The sequence below is a fragment of the Anser brachyrhynchus genome, assembly GCF_964034855.1.
Source record: "Anser brachyrhynchus genome assembly, chromosome: 1".
Taxonomy (NCBI): Eukaryota; Metazoa; Chordata; class Aves; order Anseriformes; family Anatidae; genus Anser; species Anser brachyrhynchus.
In genome coordinates this window covers 131,674,264-131,697,549 of record NC_137694.1, presented here as the reverse complement: position 1 = coordinate 131,697,549, position 23,286 = coordinate 131,674,264, and the positions used below count along the sequence as shown (strand labels likewise).

The 23,286-nt window shown below is 39.0% G+C and overlaps 2 protein-coding genes across 2 annotated transcripts in view; one reads left to right on the top strand and one right to left on the bottom strand.

Annotated features, from left to right (window-relative positions):
• Positions 1-3,897: 3,897 nt before the first annotated feature.
• Positions 3,898-19,994, bottom strand: FANCB (FA complementation group B). Its single transcript, XM_080554043.1, has 8 exons — positions 18,930-19,994; positions 17,801-17,953; positions 17,200-17,292; positions 12,619-12,747; positions 11,572-11,738; positions 9,078-9,532; positions 7,988-8,225; positions 3,898-6,884 (listed from the first exon to the last, which is right to left on the bottom strand). The coding sequence occupies exons 1-8, from the start codon at positions 19,863-19,865 to the stop codon at positions 6,464-6,466; spliced, it is 2,592 nt and encodes an 863-aa protein (XP_080410169.1). The 5' UTR covers positions 19,866-19,994; the 3' UTR covers positions 3,898-6,463.
• Positions 19,995-20,061: 67 nt separating this feature from the next.
• The window catches only part of MOSPD2 (motile sperm domain containing 2), a 34,590-nt gene continuing 31,365 nt past the window's right edge, over positions 20,062-23,286 (top strand). The window contains exons 1-2 of the mRNA XM_080554168.1: positions 20,062-20,155; positions 20,300-20,363. Of these exons, the coding sequence (XP_080410294.1) occupies positions 20,147-20,155; positions 20,300-20,363 (73 nt within the window). The 5' untranslated portion in view covers positions 20,062-20,146. The remainder of the gene's footprint in view (positions 20,156-20,299; positions 20,364-23,286) is intronic.

Below are 23,286 nucleotides of genomic sequence, written 5' to 3'. Positions count from 1 at the left end.
TTGACTAAATAAATATGAGTCATGTATTTTGAGAAAGTTATGGACATCACTAGGAAAATAAAATAAATAATAATCTCATAATAATCACCAGCATTAGCAGGCTGATTATTGACTCCCACTGGAAAATGTAACTTCGGGTTTCTCCAACTCACCTGCTGAGGTGACAATAATCGTTATTCATAGGATGGCTTTTGTATTCATCATCCTGTCATGGACAGCTTTTTGAGGGAATGGTGAAAGGCAACACTCTTATGTACAACGTGGTCGTTACACTGACTGGCCAGAATGGGGAAGGGCTCACAATGTACTAAAGGTGAGCAAAAGTCAGGCTGATGATTGGACTTGATCATCTTGAAGGTCTCTGCCAGCCTAGGTGATTCTATGGAATATGAGTTGATTCTTACTTGTGCTGAACAGATCTTCAAATTCAACAGATGCTCTCAGTGATTAGGTGGTGGTTTTCAAACAGCTGACAAACAGTGAAGAGTACTGAACTGGTTTGTCTGTCTCTTGTTGCTTCTTCTCATTGCACTGGGTAAGTCTGCATTCCTACAATTTTACAACTTCTTCCGATTTCTCTGATGTAACTTCATCCTTCTCAACTGACTTGGGATCATTAAAGAAGCTATTATGTTATAAACATTTGGACACACCTGGCTGATTTAACCATTAAGTTTCATACTTGAAAAATAAAGGCAAAAAAATCTGTCAACCCCTCTCAAATTCAGTCCCTCTTTGAATTTCTACAAATCTTATCCATTAATCTATATTTAGATTTTTTTTTTAAATTGTAGTAGTATAACAATACATTTAGTGACTGCTTACATGAGGTTAAGAGGCAAATTCAAAGAAAAGTTTTTGAATGATTATGAGTAGCAATAAAATCCACTGCCAGTAAGCACAGCTGAATTAAGAGGAAGCCTTAATTACAGAAAGCTGAAAACAAACAAACAAACAAACAAACAAAAACCTCAACACCTTATCCCCAAAATTAGTCATCAAGTAGGGGCTAGGGGTGGTGGTAGTGGTCAGGGTTGTGGAGAGGAAATGCTTTTTCTGTGTTACAGAATTACTTGCTTGAGTCTTCCAGGCACCTGAAAGCTTTATGAAGGTGTGCTTTGCATCAGGGATGTGACTTTTACCCACAGATTATCTGATTTAGCAGAGATATATCTGTTGGAAAAGAAAATATAGCTGTTCCCAGTATGACAAACGCTGGGCAAAGTTAATTTTAAAAGTGACTGTCTTTCTGGTCCTTGGCATTTGATCACTTTTGAGAGGGGGAGGAAAGCATGAAGGCTCTCAAAGCACGGCGTTGGTAGAGCCTATAGGGAGGGAACAGTACAGGCTGTGCAGACACAGCAGAGCCCCATCATCCAGGTATTTGGGAAGATTTTGCAGCCTCTGTTTTTTCCCCTCATGCCTGAGAACATTTCAAAGGCAGAATCATAAAAGACATCACATGTTCAGTTCAAAATTGTAACTAGGCCTCTGAGAAAAGGGAAGGGGGCAGGTACAGAGGCAGAAGATGTGGTTTTGAAGAACTCATTACAAAGCACTTTTCTTTACACCTCTCTGCAGAGGTAAGGGTTGCAGCTGGGCAGATGATTCACCACCTCTCCACTTAAACAATGAGGAGGAGGATTAGTTAACCTGAGACTGCCTTATGAACCCATGGACCTGACCTAAATACCACAGTTAAGCAACAGGGTTTTGTGAGTGTTGGATTTCAAGCAGGAACTGGACTAATGCAGACCTGACACCCCAGCAGTCTTTGCTCTAACCAAGTTATAAACACGCAAATGCCATCCTGCACCTATGGATTATGAATTTCTCAATGCATTAAAGGGGTAAGGTTGCCACATACCAGAAACCTGAGGTCACAAAAGACCAAAGTAGTATCACCTTCTTGAAGCAATAATTAATAAGACTAAAGAGCAGTATGAAACCTCCTACCCCTTTGCCTTTCCCCTGGGAACATTTGATACAACCTTTCTCTTGGCTAGAAGCTTGTGCTGAATCAAGATGCTCACCTTGCTCCTACCCAGCGTCATGCCTAGAATACAGAGCAGAGAACATCTGGGGAAAAAAAAACAACAAAAAAAAAGTCAAATCAAAACAAACTAATAAATAAATAAATAAAAAGATCCAAACCTAGAACAAACAAAACAAAAAACAACCCACCTGCACTTGTGCCTTTATGTCTATTCAAGATTTTAAATCCCTACATCGACTTTTACTTACCTCTGTCAAACTTCAGCTCTTCCAGGAAAGTAGGGAAGAGAAGAAAAAAAACCCTACCATTATTTGGATATTCCTTTTGCTGACCCTGTCATCTTTGTTAATAGTATTTAATGAGTAACTCAGTCATGGATAAACATGCTAGCATTATTATTTTGTCATCTTAGCACAGTCAGAATGATTTAAAACAGTCACAAGACTGTCACAGTTCCTAAATTATCAAAAGCTGTGGGAAAAAATTAATTAGTAGCTGAGAGAGAAGGCTTAGCTGTTACTACCAGGAACAATCCAGCAGCCTTTTGGTTGATCTGAAATGTAGAAATACATACATATACATGCTTGAAAAAGAAATATGGCCATCCAACAGAGAATGCTTTAATGCAGACAGGTTTTCCCTGTCTGAGAGGCCTGAGAACAACAGAGAAACTCACTATAACAACTAATTTTATTTATTATACCATCTTTGCTGGAAAAACAGTCCTTTGACACAATACCTCATCTTACAGTCTTAAATCATGCAGACTTTAAAAGTGTTAAGACAGACGTAAGAGTGCATTTAGTCATGACAACTCATACTTCTTTCACCAGGCTTCTATTTTACAGCCAAGTTTTTTCAAACAGCTGGTAGTAGAGCCATTGCAAGGTACATATCTACATATTACTGGCCAGAAAACTTTAGCTGTCTGCCAGAAGTCACTGATGTTTGCTGGTTTTCAGAAATTAAAAACTACATTTTATTGACTCTTTGGGGTCAAGACAAGTTGGCTCTGGGTATAATTTGACTACCACCCACACTTGTATCAACTGCAGATTGCATAACTTGGACCATGTATAAGCAGGTAGCAGTTGCTATATGAAGACAAAAACATTGCAGGTTTATATGTATGCACCTGATAAAGCAAAGGACCCTTCGAGGAGTTCTCTGAACTACCGGCCTGGAAGTCAGAGCTCTGAGGGGTTGGGATTAGCCTCCCAGTATTTGCTCCTACTGAGTAATTACAAATAAGCAAATGTGTTGTGTGAAGTTACCTGCTATTAGCAAGAGCTTTATTAACAAAAAGTGTTCTGTTGGCTGTGATCTGCATCTTCCCCAACCTGATCCACTATTAGGGAAAAACAAATTTACAGAATCAAGCATCCAAATATTTTATCAGGTATTTCTTGGCAATACCAATCCCCACCTAACAGGGACTGCTGCTACCATGAACCAATTTCATTTCTCAAAAGACTTGCTTAAAGAAAACCACCTCTGTTCAGAACAGCTCCATTTTCTGCATGATTTCTGGCTCAGAACACATACCCGCAGAAACTTTCCAAGCATTTTGCCACGTTAAAGAATCTCCCATGCATATACAGTGCATCTACCAATTGCATCACTCACTACCAGTGAAAGTTGTGCAATATCCTCATGCATTACCAGTCACTTGGAAAACTACTCTCAGGAGTGTCAGAGGTCTTAGGAAAGCTTATAATGACCTCATCTGAGGACCTGCAAACTAAGCATTCATGTCTCCGGAAGAGCTCTGTAGTAGAAACATGTTGTTGTATGGGTTGTTCTACTCTAAGGGAGAGTCACATAATTATGTGATTTCACTGCTGCTTTTCTGCTTTTAAATAATAATAGGTAACAATTTCATGGAATTAGAAACTGACAACTTCTGTCCTTTAGAAGCTTCTCTTTATTTGGTCAAATGTACTAGTTCAGCAAAGGGGTTGATGAGAACACAAATGGAGGTTTCTTTTTAGATCCAGAGACACACATACTAAGGTTAGTTACTACATGACACCATGCGGCTACGATAAAAGTCAATTACTGGACTGTTTCCACTGCTTTGCATAAACTCCTTCAAGTACCTTGTGATGAATAATAACTTTGTTGCTCTGAAAGTTCCTGCTCAGCTGGTTTACCAAGGCATCTTCTTTAACTGTAAACCACAGGGTTGCATTTTTTTTTTTAAAGTGCTTATAATTAGATATTTTCTTCTGGGAATTCCAGTGACAACAGATTGCCAAGCCCTGACAATGAGCTCTTAGCTTTGACTGTGGGCTGAACCAAATTGTGGCTTAACAACAAGGGCTTTTTCTCTCTGTGGGTGGTTTTAATATTTCCTTCTCATCCAGTAAATACAGAGTGTCTTTTCTTAAGGCATTCTTGACAACTTCATGAAAAATTTCCTTGTCTGTATCCTAAAATAAAGACATTCATTACTTGTCACAGTGTCACAAAAGGGAGACTACCTCACTAAACAAAATTGAACTTTGGAAGCACAAAAGCATTTTCTTATTTACTGTTTTTCTAGCCAGTGTTTTGTCTTTAGATGTGCACTACTTGAACTCTGGTTGCCAGCATGAGATGACATCTTGCACTGAAAAACATCACCATTTGAAAATAAATTCTTGGCATCTCTAATGCTTCTGGAGAACATGCATAGAACATTCTAATGTAAAAAAGATACAGTATTCTTCTGAAATGTTCTTTTAGATTAATAAATCTTTCGTTCTTCCCACCTAACTCTTACTGTCAGAGCGTGTGCTGAAATTGTTAACTATTAAAACTTTGTTTACAGGAGAACTGAAAAGCAAAGTTTTGACAACCTTAGAAAAATGGTGACAAACACGAGGGGTTTTTTGCTTACGTAAGTCACATAAAAAGGAAGCAAATTATTATCATTTGGGATTTTCAAAGCTTTTTGCCACTTACAAAACTAAAAAAGAAAAGAAAAAAAAAGAAAAATTGATAAAGAATAACAACTGTCACAGCTAGTAGTACCTGCAAGATCACAGGCAGCTCTCTTCTGGGATGCACAGGTGCTACAGACCACACCTTGAGTTGTGTGTTCAGCTTTGGGCCCCTCACTACAAGAAGGACATCGAGGCCCTGGAGCGTGCCCAGAGCAGGGCTACGAAGCTGGTGAAGGGCCTGGAGCACAAGTCCTGTGAGGAGCGGCTGAGGGAACTGGGGGTGTTTAGGCTGGGGAAGAGGAGGCTCAGGTGAGACCTGATTGCTCTCTACAGCTCCCTGAAAGGAAGGTGTGGGGAGCTGGGGATCGGCCTCTCCTCACAGATAACTAGTGATAGGACTAGGGGGAACAGCCTCAAGTTGCAACAGAGGAAGTTCAGGTTGGAAGGAGGAGACATTTCTTCTCAGAAAACGCAGTCAGGTGTTGGAATAGGTTGCCCAGGGAGGTGGTGGCATCACCGTCCCTGGGGGTGTTCAAGGAACGGTTGGATGTGGTGCTTAGGGACATGGTTTAGTTGGTGATAGTGGTGGTAGGGGGATGGCTAGACCAAATGATCCTGGAGGTCCTTTCCAACCTTAATGATTCTATGATCTTCAAACAAGAAGCAACTCCATAGACAAGGAGTTGTTTATTACTTAAAATATTTGAGATAAGACAAAACCACTGAGCAGCTAGTATCAGGAGATAATCATTTACAACTGAGGGAACGAGCAAACAAATCTTATGTCTTTGTAGCTGGACTAAGGTCCAAGGAAGGACAGAGTTTCATCTAGGATTTACCAACCAAATTAGTCCTACGACAGACTTCTGGATGGGGATGGACCTTTCAAATCTAAAAGCATTTTATTACAGGGTGAATGTTCAGGAGTACTTGAAATTTCGTAGGCGGCCTGATCTAGTTTCTCCAGCTCAAATAAGTTCTCCAAACTGTCTCAGATCTAACAGTGGCCTCTTGAAAAACTGGTCTGCAAGGTATGGTCAGAGATTTCTTCCTTAAGAGCTATCACTAAATCTAAGTTATTTAAAAGACTGGATCTATCATGAAAATAGGCTGTTGCTGTTTTGAATTTGTCAAAACCCATACTTAAATTATGAATTAAAATTGTTTACTTAACTTAAGATCTAACTTTAGATCAGTCTTAAGATTTCTAAAAAGCTTAGCATTGTCTGTGTAAGCAGTCATCTTATAAATTTAAATAGGATTATTTTGAACAGTACTTGCTTGCTATTTTTTCTAATGTATTTCAAGATCAAGAATTACAACTTTGAAATAGCATTTATTAGAAAATACCTTAATGTATTTTAGAAATCTGTAACAAAATGACTCTTGAATACTCGTTTTTGCTGAACTAGAAGTCACCAAATTAGTTATTCTATAGTTATTTCTAGAGATTAAAAAAATAATACGAATAAGTATCTATGAAAATATAAATATTTAATACAATATTTTTAATTAAAACTTTGTTCAAAATAAATAGTTTCTAGGACTTGCTCAGTCTCCACACAATCATATCAGAACTGAGCTGAGCTTCTGCTATTTTCAAAGCCATTTCCTGGTAAAGGGTACCATTCATTGTCTGATTCATATTTAGCACACTCTCTTCCCGTTCATTCTGAAGCTTCATTCTGAATTGCTGAACTTTGTCCTCACTGTCCAGTAAAGAAGCCACAGGAGCATCACTGATATTTTTGCCAGGTTCATTCTGTCTTGTCAAACTGTTTTCAGCTTTACTTTCTTTTGAGGAGAGAGAAGTCCGTGAGGTGAGCATTTCTTTTTCCAAAGCCAGTGCTAACTGCTCAGTAAGTACACCTTTGCTTCCAGATTTCAGGAGTTTTACATCACAGCTTGGTGGGAGAACTCTAGTAAGGCTATGAAGGCACTGGAACAAGACTGTCAGACTTCTGTAAAATAAGAGTATTATTATTAACCTACCTTGTATGTTCAAAATTCTATAGTGGTAACTACAGAAAAGCTACTTCAGATTAAGCAGGGAAAAAACTTTGGATGATTACGGTTTTAAGTACCATGTATACAGCATACACAACTGTAAGCAAGGACTTTCTAATGGAGTGCACACTTAGACAAAGTACATCAAAAGAACTGTTGCTTCACCACCATTAATTCTACATATGCACAGTTACATAAGCATCGCTTCTTTCTTTACGAAGTGATTCATCATATGTAAAGACCACATGGGACAACACAAAGAAATGTGTTTCCTGGTCTGCATGCAGGGGCAAAAACCCAAAAAAGTCAGTCATTGATAGGTTGTTGATGTCAGTAGATGTGCACTGAACAGCTGTTTGGCGGCTCACCACTTGTCTATTTTGAATGGTCACTGGTAAGAAAGTGTTACACTTAGATTCACATATTCAAAATCAGTAAGAACCCAGGATAAAACAGTGTTGGTGTTCAACAGGGAACTGACTTCCCTGGACACCTGTATAGCACATACGATGCAGTGACAGATCAACATTCATTCTAAGAGGAATGCAGAGATTTTCAAAATTGTCTTATTTCCTGTGTTTGGCCAGATGAGCTCCTCAGATGTCTTTTTATAAAGAAAAATTTAAGAAATTTCAGAAAAAAAAGACAAAAAGCATCCACAAGCATCTCTAAGTAGCTAGTTTTCTCACACTGATCAGAAAGACATTTCTATTTGCAGTTCAATTTCAACTTTTTTTTTTAACATTCTCTTAAATTTTTTCTTAGAAAATCAACGTGCTGATAAAATTTGTATATTATTCTAAGAATACTGAATATAAAATTATTATGCACTGAAATGAAAAAAAGAAATAGCACCAAGCGCATATTAAAGGAGACTAGAATATTTGGAATCTAATGTATTACCAAAGACAGCATTAAATATTACAATTCATGTTCTGACATAGCTCTGATATGAAAATAATTCTATGCAGCTGTAGCAAACCAGCAGGAAAAAACAAAGATGATTTAAAGCATACATGTAAGATAAATATACTGCACACTTTTTGACCAATTTTACCTGCAAAATAGTGTTAGAATTCCTTCAAATGGACTTTTCAGGGTCCAGTTAAAAACTGTACCGTATACATTTCCTGCTTTATGACAGAATATGTGGTCATGGCATTCTTTAAATGGCGTGCACTCCATTTCTCCAAGTAACCATGAATTTACTGAAGTCAATGTGAAGTCAGAAGACTGAATCTGAAAGGAAAATCTCATAGATGCTGCAAGGACAGCAAGTATGTCTTCCATGGAACCTGCAAGAAAATACAAAAAAAAGATATTTGACCTAAATATTTTGATCAGGTTGCATGCAGTAAATTTGAATCGATTTTTGCTTCACACTCCTAGTTTTACTTGAAGAGTCTGCACCTGCATTCGAGTGTTCTCTGGAAATTTTCTTCTCACCTAAATTCTTACACCTACTTCTGTCAAGCAAAATGGTTACCTGATTAACAGAGCCTCATCTGTATAATAAGAGAGCTCTAAAGATAAGCACAACCTTGCCAAAAGAATACTATTAATAGCCTCCTGTTATAGTAAGATGACATGCTGGTGTTAGCTGATGATATAGCATTAAAGGAAAAAATTAAAATTCATTGAAAATGATCAGAAGGGCGTTTCACTACATTAGTAAAAGCCCAGTTCAAAATCAGTTGAATCAGGAACTTTAAAAGAAAAAAAAAAATAATAATAAAAAAAATTAATAGCTGTGAAGATGAGGAAAAGCTTCAATTACTTTGGTATTATTTGAAAAATAGTAATTCTAAGTCAGAAAAAAGTGTGTCTAATCTATAGTAAATATCTTAGAGGAAAAAAAGCAGGATGCAGCTTTCCATGTTCAGACTTATCTTTAAAGTTAACCTTTCCAGACACACTTCAGCACCAATGCTAGCTATCACAAAATCTTATAGCAATCGATGTCATGTTTTTTTCCATTTTGATAAGTTTCTTCTGCCTTGTATTTCACCCAGCTCTAAATTAAAAAATCTATGCAGTTTGCGTTCAAAGAGAGAGACATAATTACACTCTGAAAACTTAGCCTCATCTAGAATAAACAGAAGAATCAACCATATATTTATGAACCCAAATCATATCAAGCCATTTACCTGTACAGTAACTACTATCCCTTAGCATCTTTACTGAATATTTTCCATTTGAGATATCTTCCAGACTTAACAAAATTTTCCCACAGAGTAAAGTGATCTTTTTGCTCTTCTGTAAACCATCATTTTGATGTTTTTGTTTCTTTGCATGTAGTAGAACTACACAACATACACAATGAAATGCCAGTAAGGGTGAAAGGCTGGTAACAGCAGTGACTGTCTTCGCTCCTTCCAGATGAATATTTGAACATTTCTTATGAACCTCTTTTTTCAGATCATTCTTGCTATGCAGGTCCAATTTCATCTTTTTCGGTGGAGGCTCAATTTGACACGAGGAAACCGATAATGCTGAGAAGGCTTTGTTCAGCTTAATGATTTTATTCCGACACTCAATAATTGGAGAAATTGAAGAGAAATCTTGATCCACCACTAAAGATAAACTGACATCACTCAGTGACCTGTAAAAATCCATGTAAGATGACTGCACTCACAGAATGCATTTCGCGTTCTGAGAAATAACCAAAACTTTTCAGACATATACAGACTTGTAAGACTACCAAACTCCAATATCATTCCAAATTAATTCAGAAACTGCACAAAGAGCGTATTTTGAATGACTATTTCATCTAAGCTTGGTATTAAGAGCTTCTAGGAATTCAATGCCTCACTTTAACTCAAATAATTTAGGCATTTAATTCCCCCAGAATATGTTGAAAATTCTACATAACTCTTGAAGATACTCTACACCATTTGTAATCTATTTTTAAAATCCAAATCTTCTTTTAATAAAAAATACAGAAAATATCAGCTCTGCTGTCTTTGAGGACTAAAAGCTATTCTAGTATTTTATATTGCTTTTTAGGTATTCAAACAGAAGTGTGTGTAGAGAGTAAAAGAAAAGATTTAAAATACTATTTCCTTAAACATTCAGTAATTTCCTGAAATGTATGAAGTGCTTTGTTCATTCAACACAGGGTTCTTTCATGAAATCCTAATAGTGCTGTTTTTGATCTTCTCTTAATGAAGATTTTTTTTCTGTCAATCAACTCGGTCTCAAGATATCACTGACACCTGAAAGTCTTATAAATGTCTAATTTTCTTCACAGAGGAGTATCACCACCTCACAATGCAATCTAAAATATCACTACAATCTTGCATTAGTAGGAAGCCAATAAAATAATCAGTAAAGACTTACAGCTTTGGGGTGGAAAGAAAGAAAGCCCTTTTACCCGGAACCACAGGTTGTTGTATAGAGTACTGAACTGGAGACCAGAAGACCTAGATTCTGCTGCTAGCCTACCAGGTAACCTTTGACAAATGACGTCATCTTCACAGATCTTTTCTCAACTGTAAAAATGGGGGATAGGGCAATATTGCTGCTGATTTTTAAAGAACAGTTACAAATCTTGAGGGCTTCTGAAGCTATACAGGGATTAGGCATTTCAATTTCAAAACCAAATTGTCATCAAAGCTAAAAGAATAAGCACTGGAAAGGCAAAACCAATCTCTTGCCTCGGTGGCTCTTAACAGGCTGTCAAGAAGACAAGGTCAACTTTCCTGTAAAGTTATAGCAACCTGGCAGTTGAGAAATAATACACCCACAGCTCCAGCAGAACAGCCGAAGGGCCTAATAGGTCAGCTCCCTCACAGCCACCGGAATTGTTTTCAGTGGCATCAACACTCTTTAAGCTCACCCTAACGCAGTCTCAGCTACACTGTATGTGGGAATATAGGTCAAAAGGCAAGTTCTGTCTCCACCAACATAAGTTTGTTTAATGTAATCCTGCTCTTTTAAAGTATGCTCCAGATTAGCTCCCTCCATCTAAGAGGGAAATGACATCAGTAGTAATTACTACCAGAACTAAGCAATCGCAATGTACAAAATAAACAAATCATTACAACAACGATAAGAATAAACAAACAGTTTTGAAACTTTAAGTATTGAATGCCTCTTTGTTCCATGTGATTACATAATAGATTAGCTTAGCAAAGGTTTTTATTTGATTGGATATCTGACTTCAGCATACCTGAATACTATTAAATTGATCAGAGAATTTAAAATGTTTTCTTCTGCACTTCTTTTTAAGCAAATCACACTCTAGGAATGGCAAGATATTAACACTAAGGCAGCAGGGACATTATAGCTAGGACAGAACCAAAAATTTACACTACATGCTGATGTCAGTGTACCTTACTTATGCTGATAGGGACTATAAAGAGCTATAATTGTTGTCAAAGAAAGCTCTGTTATAAAAAGTCTCCAGTAACGATGTAGTTATATTGATGCAACTAATTTTTGGCTATCTAATGTATTTTTTGCACAGTGCTAGAGAGAGACAACAATACTGGCAAGACACACACATGAAACAATTTATACACGGATGTTCAAATGACAAAAGTCAAATCTCAAAAATCCATTCTTGCTAGTGAAGGGCTTAACTTGTAGTCTCAATTTCTATAAAACTACAGAATGAAATTATTAGATTTGTATACTTACAGGTAAAATGATTCAGTTAGTTTTACTCCAACTACCAAGCTTTCACCCACAACACGCTGCCACAATTTCTCTACGAAGTGGTCTGGAACTTTAGATGTCGATGACGTCTCTTTACTAAGAGAATGAGGAGGATTTTCTACATCATCCCAGAGAGAGACAAGACCTTCCTTACAGAAAAATGTTTGTTTAGATAAATTAAGTGCATATACTTGTTCTTTTCATATTGCGTTATTTAGTGTTTTACCAGAAGCGATCCCTGGAAGTGCTTTTAAGATACATAAAATGAAATCTATATAAACTAGTTTATTCTCTAGAATAGATTTAAAATACATAATTGACTTTTCTTAAAACACAAGCTGTCATGACAAAAGCAACTCATTCTCTCCTAAGCAGCATGAGTATAAATCTTGTACTGTAATATAACTAATTGTCCAAAGAAGACTTAAGGTATTAGAAGTTATATTATTGCATTAATTGCTTAAAATTTGCTGTCTAAACCTGGCTGAAGAGGACCTGAAGGGAACAACAACATTAACTGAACGATCAAGTGCATTTCAGGTAAGTTAGGATGTTTATTTAAAGAAACATACTAAAATAACATTTGCACAAACCCCATCATCTTTTTAGCTTGCGGTTCGCTCTGCCCCTGTTATAAAATCAATTTTGCTTACACAAATCTATCACAGCTAATTTTTCATATCAAATAACTGTCCATGATCTAACATGTTATCTAGGCAACTGTGCCAATTAGGACTGTACGCTCCCCCTGCTGTTTGTCACTAACTCTTTGTTAGAGCTTACACCTCCATCCAACCTAGTTGTCAGGAGGTACTGTGTAAATCAATTTCAAGGAAAAGCAATTAAATTTACTCTTATCTACATGCATTGACAGGTTAAGAGAATGAACCAGACTTTACTTAGAGCAAATTAATGAGTTTTGATAGTGGCAATCCCTACTGGTAAAAGTAACAAGTGGTTGAGGGAAGCACCCTCTACAAATGGCTCAGCAGAACTCAGAAGTAGTCCGTGCTCTCTTCTGCTTTTTACCTTTTTTGCAGTTGGTAGAACATGGCTTCTTTCTTCAACAAGATCTATTAATGCTCTGCATGATTCAGTAAGAACCCTCTTTTTGAGGCCCAAATGCTGCTGTAGCTCTCGAACAGAAGTAAGACCAGCCTGTAAAAGATAAAAATGATATCAGACTTAGGCTTTAGTCTACAGAAAATAAGAACTGGTATTGAAGCTACCAAGATATCCTTTAACTTTCCATTTTACGCTAGTATCACAACCTGTTGTTCCTCAAAAAGCGCTTCTAAAAATTGTCTGGGTCAGGTTACTCTGCTGCCAAAATATGAATCTAAGAGTCCTGGCCTCTTAATATTAAAGCTTGAGTTGAACTTAAACTTATAAAGTAAATATTCTCAAATCATGTAGATAATCTCTTTCATTATTGCTCCTACTTTTGTAATGACATCAATTTTGATTTTTTGTCAGGACTTGTATTGATTGTTTTTCAAGTAAATATATTGAAGAGCCAACAGTTTTACAAACAGACAAACATGTTAAGCTAATTCTAAGTTAAAAAAAAAAAAAGGCATGCCAGCACCAGATTATTAGTTTAAGAAAACTCCTCAAAACTCTCCTCTGGAAAACAAGATCTCAAGAAGTCTGCTACTGTCAACAAAAGACATGGGAACAAAGCTTAGAACTGAAAACCAGCCTCTAAACTAATGAAGAAATAAAAAGACATCAAGATAAGTTATCACCAACTGGCAAGACTGAATAAAAAGCACTTCAAATAACAGAAATGAAAACAGAAATTTACTCAAGCTGCAACAGCAAAGAGCATTTAGAGCAAGTAGTACCCATCATAAAACAAAATGATTGGCCGCCTATCAAACCATGTGTCCAAAGTACCAGATTCCACAAAATACTCCAGTGTCAGATTTGGGGTGGGGAAAGAAAAGGAAAAGTTAAGAAGAAAGATGTTTCTATAATCTCTTCCTAACTGCAGTCATCAGAAAAAAAATTACTCAGTCCCACTGGTGAGTAACTCCTGAGTGAGCAATTGAGATACAGAAAACAAACAGGGAAGCACAGACTAAGAAAAAGTCAAACCGCCAAGGATTCGCTCATCTATGCTTGCTGACCCATCTAACTTTTGCAAGTCCTCCTTCCCCTCACAGAGTGACACAAGAACGAGAACTGAAATTTATCACATGGCAAAACTAGACTAACACTTGGTTACTGTTGTCTCTGGAAGAAGGGAAATGCACATTCTTTGTCTCATATCCCAAGATGTACTGACCAACAAGCGTCAGCAGAAGTCACAACCTTTGCGCTGTGAAACTGAGAAAATAAGAGTGCATCACTTTAAAACAGAAGATAAATATCAACATGAAAACATTGCAGTACAGAGCTGAATACAACATAGCTAAGAGAAAATCCAGCACAAACAGCAGAACAGATGAATCACTGTAAGAAACAAAACAAATTAAGGCAGAGACTTAGTTGCAAGTAAAACAGCCAGTGCTTTGACACACTGCAATTAAAGTTACAATATTCATAATTAAATAAATAAATAACAAAGCTGAAACTACCAAGAACTGTGGCCTTTTTGCAAAGGGCAGAGAATGAAAAGGAAGATTCATTATAAGACTGTAAGACTTACAATACTGTGAAAAGTAAAGGTGAAACAGAAAAAGTAGACAAAGCCAAAGGGAAACATAATTCAGAGGCCTAGAGTCTGAAGCTGCTGCTACAGTAAGTAACAGGCTGTGTGGTTTTCTAGTGACTAAAATCCATTATGAGAAAACAAACAGAAAAAAGGATCGATTTACAGCAAAGATAGAAAAATAACTACTGAAAGCTCAGACTAAAAATAGTAATAAAAATTAGTTGTACATAACGTTTCTTGAATAACTTCCCACCCACTACCAAATCAACATTACTAGAACGGGAACAGAAACAATTAGACATTGTAGCAATTCAATAAATCAGAAGGATGTGAGAAGAAAAAACAACCACCAACCCGGCCTCGAAATAGGCAAGCCAGGTTGAAGGGAGCAATTTTATCACAGTTAAAAGAACATGGCATTATAATCCTTACAAAATTGTTCAGTAGCTGGAGGTAGAACGGGCCAGTATTCCTGCCAGAACAGCCAACTAAAATCATCAGAAACCCTGTAGCTGTGGCTGTTGTAGCGTAGCTGCACTACTCTGCCAAAGGAAGTTTTCTTCAGAAGATACTATAATGAGTGTTGAGGAAGAATGAATGCATAAGAAACTTAGAACAGTTCCAAAAATAGACTTACAGATTTTTCAGTTTTACCATCTGTAAAATGCAGCTTACATGTATTACTGTGTATAACTTAAATGCAGCCTATTTCTATGCATTGGAGCACAATTCAGTCCTGCCAAAGTTTTCACGTGGCTAGAAAACAGCTACATGAGTGTAAAATATTTAGGGGTAACAACAGAGGTATGAAAAAGGGCTGCATTTGCTATTTCACTTTGCCCTAACATAGGAGATACCACAGAGACTGTCAAAGCACGATTAAATTGCAAATTTCTACAGGACCCGAATTTTGATGATGAATATCAGAGCCCCCACTCCAAGGCTAAATAACTGTTGGAAATTTCCAAGCTAAGCAGCATCTATGCACTGTTGTATCAAAACAACCATCCTTGAAATTCAGTAATAAATCAGATTGCAACAAAGCAGCAACAGCACTTTACTATTCAGGGAAACACACAGAACAGCGGAGATCTCAACAGGGAAGCAACACCAAGGCACCTACGTCCAAATTCATCACCATGGCAATGGCAAAGATTTACAGCATTAAAACATAAGAGGATTTTTGACTCGCTTCTAGTGCTTGAGCCAGCATGCGGCTTTGAAAATTAGAGATCTACTACTTAAAAAAAAGTCTTATGAAGGATTCTGTGTCTCTGTCAGAAGGACTCTATCAGCAGATGATGCATGAAAACTTTAGCCAGTGGCTTGCTTCCACCAGAACCATTAGAATGTGCAAAACAGAGTATTCATTTGATCCTAGCACAGATCCACCAAGGTGTAAAACAGAAAAACAGCTGGTATTTAAAAAGAACAATGTCAAAAGACAAGTTACATAAAACAGTTAACAATCAGTGGCAGGGCAGACGATCTTCATGACAAAAGTGAAAGGATCAACAAACAAGATGGAAAACTAATGTCTGTCTGGTAGAGGGAGAAAGTAACTTAATGAGCAAGGAGAGACTACAGGAGCAAATAATTCAATTTTAAAGTATCTGACCACCAAAAGAGTCTAAAAAGAGAAAGTAGTGTATTGTGAAGGAAACATGCACTTTTGTATGTGAAAGCCAATAGTCCTCTAATACGCAAAGCAAAGAGCTGTAAAAATCTAGGGTTGGAAGGGACCTCTTGAGGTCTTTGGAACGAATCAAACTACTTTCTTCTGCCTTCCAGGAAAGACAAATCCATTGTTCAGTGTTTTCCAAACAACAGTTCTTATCTTTTGAAAGACGCACCTCTAAACATCTCTTTTGTCATTAAAAAACAGAAAAATATTTTTTTAAACTTTCCCTAATAGATAGGATTCCTGCTTTTCAGTCCTAATTTTTTCCCAGTCAACTTGCTTCAGTTTTTAAGGGCTGAAGATCCATCTGCCACAACACTGAAGTTTTCACTAATTCTCAAATGAACAGAATAATTACCTCCTATTTCGTACTTAAAGCACTCTCAACAAACTAACTACATTCTTACATCATTGGCTCACTTTGAGATTTACACTATCTCCTAAAGTTGCTGGGATTTGATGTTGTTTTTAATTTTCCTATTTAGTCAATTACTAACCATCTCCTTTAGACTAAAGTAACTACACACAATACCGAAAAAGAACATATTGGAGAGCGCACTGGAGGTTTACCAACAGAATGAAAGTTAGAAAGTTGTATTTTCATGTTTCACTAGCAGCCAACAATATATTCCCATTATTACTTATACTCCAGCAAGTTTCCCCCAGCTTGTATTATAAATGAAGCTAATTAAAAGGATGCATTTTAACTTCACTCACTCTACTTTGCAATATTAGCCTAAGAAAGCTGCTAATAACTGGAAGAAAACCGTCAGCAGGTGATGAAATAACCATGGTCACTAAGTAGGGCAAAGTCAAAGTTGACTTGACTGAAGTCCATAGACAGAGGAAAAGTTGATTCTTTCAGGATTAGCTGCTGCTCATTGGCACTCTTTTGGGAACCTGACACTATGCTGTCTCAAAGCATGTAATGCTGAACAAAATAAGTAGCCACTCTGATTTTATAAAACTGGTTGTTCAATATCTAACAGTAAAATGACTGTTACAAAGCCTTTATAAGATAGTTTCACCGTTATCTCAAAATTTTAGTTTAAATTAGACCCTTCCGATTACCCATATGCATTTATAACTGAGAGAACTGAAACAGACTACCACCAATTCAAGAATGGACACTAAATAACATTGTTTTCTCCAAGAATCACTTCTCCAATAAAAAAAAAAAACAACACAGTATCATTAACGTTAGCCTTTGGATAATGTAATGATAAAGTAATGTGGAGAAAATACAGAGGTAGAACTATGCAGTACAAACCTGTAATCTTTTTTCAAGAGCTTGGATGGTAAGCAAACCATTCTCTTGCAATCCTTCTGCAGCAGGAACATCATCTTCGTAATTAATGCCACTCTAAAAAAAAAAAAAAACATTAAAAAAGTAAAAATCTGAAAGAAAGGTACAGGCTATTACACCCTACTAAAATAGGGGGGGGGGGGGGGGGTGTGACAGGTAACACCATAAGAGTAACAGCATGCATTCTAGAAGAAAAATCTTATGAAAGCAATTAGGGTTTGAAAGTACATTACAAAGACCCAATTATGAGAAGATAATTGACAGATAATTTACCTTAATTTTCTTAGCTAAAAGCTAAGCATTGTAGCAAACCTGTTGCAAATCTGAAACATTTTCAACCGCATTATTTTAAATTCCTGAATGCTGATACTATCCAGGAAGTAGAACAAATCTCCTCGGATAACTTACATTGCAATTCAGACAGAGAGTGTTGTATTCAAATTTCAGGGCATTTCACAACATACATCCAATTTCACTTTGCACCAGTACCTTAATAATTTCTTAAGATTTTTTTTAATTTAGTAAGCACAGGCTGAGCAGCTGAGAAAAGGCAAACTGAACTTACTTCATAGTTGACTCTTCCCAAATCCGTTATTTTGAATGTATTTAACAAGTCTGCATTGGAGTCATCCTTAAAAAGCAGCAACAGTTGCTCAGTTCCAGAGCCAACAAAATCATCTACCAGAACAGACTTCACCTTCTGCCATTTGGAAGCAACCTACAGTAGAAGATAAGTCTTGTACGTGAGATGTTATTTTGATGAAGCTTGCCTTTTAGAATGAGGCACCCTAATCAAGCATCTGGAATACACTCCTTTCAGAAGTTTCAAGATCTTAATCCATCATTTGGAGCCTCAGTAACACTGGGAAAGTTTAGGCACTCCTCTTTGAAGGCCACTTTCCAGAACACAGGTGGCAAAGATTGCACTTTTTCAGTGTACTCAAACAGATGAATAGCTGAATGCTGTACAAGTTATTTAGAACTCATAATACTTTCAGATCACTTACAGATATTATACCTTTAACATTCAAAAATATGTGTAACTATATGCAACAGAGATAACTGAGATGTAAAGCCAAAGTTGTACAGTAACAGTATCTATAAAATGCTGAGGACCAGACACTTTCATTTCCTGAGTTATGTGTCTTCTTGACAGAGTATTACAAAACCTTAGCAGTTTTGTAACTACTGACTTCAGGAAAGGAAAGCGAGGTTGGAGTTACATGATCTTTGTGGTCCCTTCTAACACAAACCATTCTATGATTTCTTAGTAGCAGTGTTTTTTTTGTGACTGGAAAGTGAGACTCAGAAGCTTCTCAATTTCAAGAAGGTTATGCTTTAAAATGATACAAATTTACTATCGTTTTAACCTAAATTATGTAAACCCATTCGTAACCATCTTATAACTTTAATTCCTCATACTATGGAAGTTTTTAATTATCAACAGAAGCTTTGGCTCAGGCTTATAAAATGCATTATTAAATATTAGAATCTAGGATTTATTTTCAAATATATAAGAAATAAATGAAAGTTTATCATTATTCATACTTAAAACAAATTTTAACAGAATCAACAAAAAACCCATAGAACTTGAACATGTAGCTTCTCACTTGCAGAAGCTTCAGATAAAACGATACATACAGAAAAAAAAGAAGATAGGATAGTAAAAGGGAGCTATTGAAGGCCACAGATACCTGTAAGTTCTCACTCCGTACAACACATATATTCCCAGAGGCAAAAGACACAATAAGTAGCAACTGATTGCCACTGGTTACAGCTGTTTTTATTGAACATGGTTTCTCATAAGGAAGCTCACAAACACCTTTAGGGCGACCATCTTGGAACCAGATGAGTTGATTCTTGTGGGTGACGGCAACGACTGATGTTCTGAGCTGTTCTTTCAGCATCTCGCTCTTACAGACGTGGACAGAAGATACCACCCTGCTGTACGCGTGAGGCATGAAGCACGTGCTAGCCAGCATTTTTTGCGCTTCGATCGCGTATCCAAAGAACTCAGTGCCCCAGATGGCTCTGTCCGAAGCGGAGAGCTCATCCTCAGCTTCGCTCTCTCGCAGGCGAGCGGTTCTTACCCCTAAGACTACAGTGCCTTCCCCTTCAATTTCACCCGCCCACACAACAGACGAAAGCTGGACAGGAGCGCTTAGCACCGTGCGGGTGTCGGGGGAGATGTAGAAGAGCCTGTCGGCGTGCCTCCACAGCACCGAGGGGCCGCCGAACAGCCTGACGTCCTCTTTCAGCTCGTAGTCCAGCTCAAACTGACAGGACAGCTCAAACCGGTTGGAGCCGTGGAGCGAGAGCAGCAGGTACTTGACAGCGTCGCTCCTTTTCTTCCTCCTCAGCAGCACGCAGGGAAGGACGACGCCCGTTGGGGAATGCGTGGCGCAGCCGCAGCAGACGATCCCGGCGTCGCGTTGCCTGCCCCCCACGCCAAACGCCCCGCTCGACCTGTGCGCGAAGCGCCCGGCGCCCAGCGCCATCCTCCTGACGCGCAGCTCCGCCGCTGCCTCCGCCCGCCCGGCTCCGGCTCCCGCTGCCGCCAGCCACAGCACCAGCACCTCGCCGCCGTAGGGCAAGGCGTGCTCCTCGTCGCCCGGGGGCACCGCGGCCATCCTGGGCCGCGCTGCCCGCTCCTGTGGAGGGACCCAGCCCGGGGAGCGGAGGGCGCAGCGGGGCCGCGGAGCCCTCACGGACTAACGGAAGGTGGGGGGGGGGGGGGGGAGGGGAGGCAGCGCGCAGCCGTCCGAAACTCCCGCCGCGCGCGGGGCACGATGGGAGGGGGCGGGGCTTACAAGCGGAGGCCCCGCCCCTTTCCCCTCGTTTCCCCGCCCCTCCCGCGGGGTCACGCGGCTCCGAGCCCCGCCCCTCCCCATTCCTTCCTGCCCCCCGGAGCATGGCTGACGTGAGTGGGCTCGCGCCTCTGTCCCCCCTCCACCCGCTCCCCTTCCCTCCCTCACGGCGGGCGGTTGGGGGCGGTTGGGGGGTGCCGCGGGCCCTCCTCACGTCTCCCCTCTTTCTCTCCCCCTTTGTCGTTCGCCCTCAGCAGCGCCGGGACAAGGCGGCGCTGGTCAGCGAGACGAGGCGGCGGTTCGAGGCCGAGTACCTGCCAGGTGAGCTCCGTCCCGAGATGGCGGCCGCCGGGCCGGCGGCTTCGTGCGCCCGGTGCTCGCCGCTTTGCCCTGCTTTGCCTCGGGGGCTTCTCTTTCGGGGTGCCGGGGACCCTCGCCTTGGCTGCTTGTGTGGTGCTGGGCTCGGTGCTTCTCGGCCCTAGGGGAAAAACGTCCTGCCCCCGGCCGGCTTGTGTGGGGAAGGAGCTGGTTTTTCGGAGCATCTCCAGCCTTAACTTAACGCTGATCCTAATTAAAGCTGTGCTGCGTGGCCGGCTTCTAGCTTCGGAAGCGTTTGGGCTGGTAAATGAAGGGCAGGGGATGCTGGGGAGCCCCGGGGGAGAGGGAACCCAGGGAAGCCTTCAGGGCTTTTTGCTCCATCCGGAGTCGATTTGCATTGCTTAGGGTAGAAGGCTGTACAGCAGGTAGGGCAGTCTGCGAACAGCCGCAGGAAGCAGAGCTATGACGGTGTAAAGGCTCTCTCCTACATTCTCCTGCCCAATTTTGAATGCAAATACAGCAAGAGCCCAGTAGCGTAGGAGTTGCATTCATCTCCTGTAAGTCCAAATCCTGCAAGGACATGCTGTGCATTAAGGCACCTGATCAGAACTATTGAAGTTTCTTAACACTTTTTCATAAGGCTTCCACATCTCTACAATTTCTTTGTGATTAGCGCTTAGAGCACTTATCTTCATAAATTCTGGAGGATCTTGAATGTGGTATGACTTTGTTTCGTATGTTCGCCCTTCTGATAGTCCTGAAGAAATTACTTTGGCCCATGTTTAGCCATGGCGTGTATTTCTAGCATAACAATAAAATTATTAGAATAATGTCTTGAAGGGGAGAGAGAGTTTATTTTACCTTTTGATTTGTGAATGAAGTTCTTTAGCAGCCTTGAAACTCAGGAGAATGAAGAATCTTCAACTATAAATTCTTTTGGCTACAAATGTTTTCAATTAATGTGTTGTTTTTCTGTGATAGATACATTTGTTATCCTAGAGCTACATTTGCTGTTCAAAAACAACCCCCCCCCCAAAAAAACCTACGTAGCTTTAAACTGCTTTGAGACCAGTTGCTGCTCAAAGAGAGTATTCACTTGAACTATCCATTAGAATCCTGTAACTCCACGAACTACTTTAGTTGTAATGAAGCCGCTGTTGGGCTGGTTGTCATAGTCTCCAAAATAATTCAACACTGTTGCAAGGTGAGCTCTAATCCTGCCTGCAGTGTTTGGAACACACACTTTCTGAGTAAGCTCCCTTTTTCGGTTGTGGTTTAGGGCTCTCAGCCCTTTCAAGAAAATCGGATTAGGGTTTTTTTGAGTTTGCATTCTTAAGTCCTTACCTTAAATTTAGAAATGCCACAAGCAAATTAATATTGTCCCATTCAGTTCAAGTGTGAAAAACACAAAGTTTTAGTGTGACTGTGGTCCTTCTGCCTTTACTGTATATATTCTAAAATGTATTCTTCTATCCTTTCTTATTTGAAAAGGGATGCAGAGGGGCACAGATACAGACAACCTGTGACCTTTTAAGTTGTAAAGGTACAAATGATTGCTTGATATTCAGCAAGTTTAGTCTGCTTGAAAAAGTAAGGTCACTGTCAAGGTACATTGGGAAACTGATGCTTTCATAGAAGGTTCGGTGTGGTTGTAGAATTGTCAGCCTCCACAGAATGATCCTAATTCCATTTGCAAGTGAGCTGTAATAGTTGAATAAAACTTTCAGGCAGCTTTTATTTCTGGGGAGTTGCAGCTGCTGCTGCTTTTTTTGCTGTCTGAAGAAAACAGTGGTAGTGATTATTCTAGACACTTGGTGTTTGTGTTAAAATGTCAAAGAGCCACTTTGTGGAACTCACAGTTACCGAATTTCCTCCCCCTGTGCAGGATGATTTGCTAATGGCCACGTATGCTGTGGTGGTCCTGCAGTAGTGTTTGTTTTTGTTGTGAAATGAAAATGTAAAGATTCTTTTGAAATCTTTAATTTGGTTGAAATTTATTGGCACAATACAGTGTTTTAGATTAAAGCAGAATATGTTAAAATACCTCAAAGTATATCTGACTGAGAAAAGTCTCATGTTAAACTTCCACATTTAATACTGCATGTTGGAATGTCTCATGTAGAAGTTATAATCAAATTCTATGCTACAGTTTTGACAATTTTCAAGGTAAAGTGGGGACAGTCATTTTCATGCAAAAGCACTATAAATCTGTTTCTGAATTAAATGGCTGTTTCATTTACATGACTAAGTCAACGAATGGTTTTAATAGTTAGATACAGTTTGGAAAACAGTGTTGGAGAACCTTACTGGCTCATTTCCCTGAAGTTTGCATGAGAATTTTCATGCTGAAGTTGTTGAACTCATGTGGCCCCGGAGGGGCTTTAGAAGGAAAAGTTAGCTATTGTGAGATCTTATCTGCAAAACAGTGCTTTATGATAACTGTTATCTTGTGTGTTTTTTTTCCCCTTCACAGTAAATTTTCAAGCTGTATTTGGAAGACAAAACTTCAGTGCTTGTGAAGAATGTATACCCCTAGTAATTAAAACTCTTCCTTTTCAGTATTGGAAGTATGCCTTTGAAAAGTATCTTCTTAGTGTACTGTCTGATGTGGTAGGTGGACAGCACATTGTTCTGGCAGTTTGGTGCCTGATTTCTGTTTGCCTGTTTGGATTCTTTGTGAGAGTTGGTGATGTAAGTGGTCTGTGTGGTGACAGGAACAACGAAAACAAAAGATTATTTTCCAGTACTGACTGGTACTAGCAATGTTTTCTAGCAAACAGTCTTTTCTCATTCATTGGTGGATTTCGCTCATTAGAACATTTCTGAAACTAGCTTTTATTCCCAGACTGTTAACTTCCATTTTCATGTTGCAATAGAATTTATTTATAATTCTTGGTGGATTTTAGATTTTAGAAATCTTAGTAGG

Coding starts and splice junctions, on each gene's coding strand:
- FANCB (XM_080554043.1), bottom strand. CDS start 19,865: ATGGCCGCGGTGCCCCCGGGCGACGAGGAGCACGCCTTGCCCTACGGC. Junction 17,293..17,800: donor TGGGAAGAGTCAACTATGAA/GTAAGTTCAGTT, acceptor TTTTTTTTTTAG/AGTGGCATTAATTACGAAGA. Junction 9,533..11,571: donor CTAACTGAATCATTTTACCT/GTAAGTATACAA, acceptor GGATTTTTACAG/GTCACTGAGTGATGTCAGTT.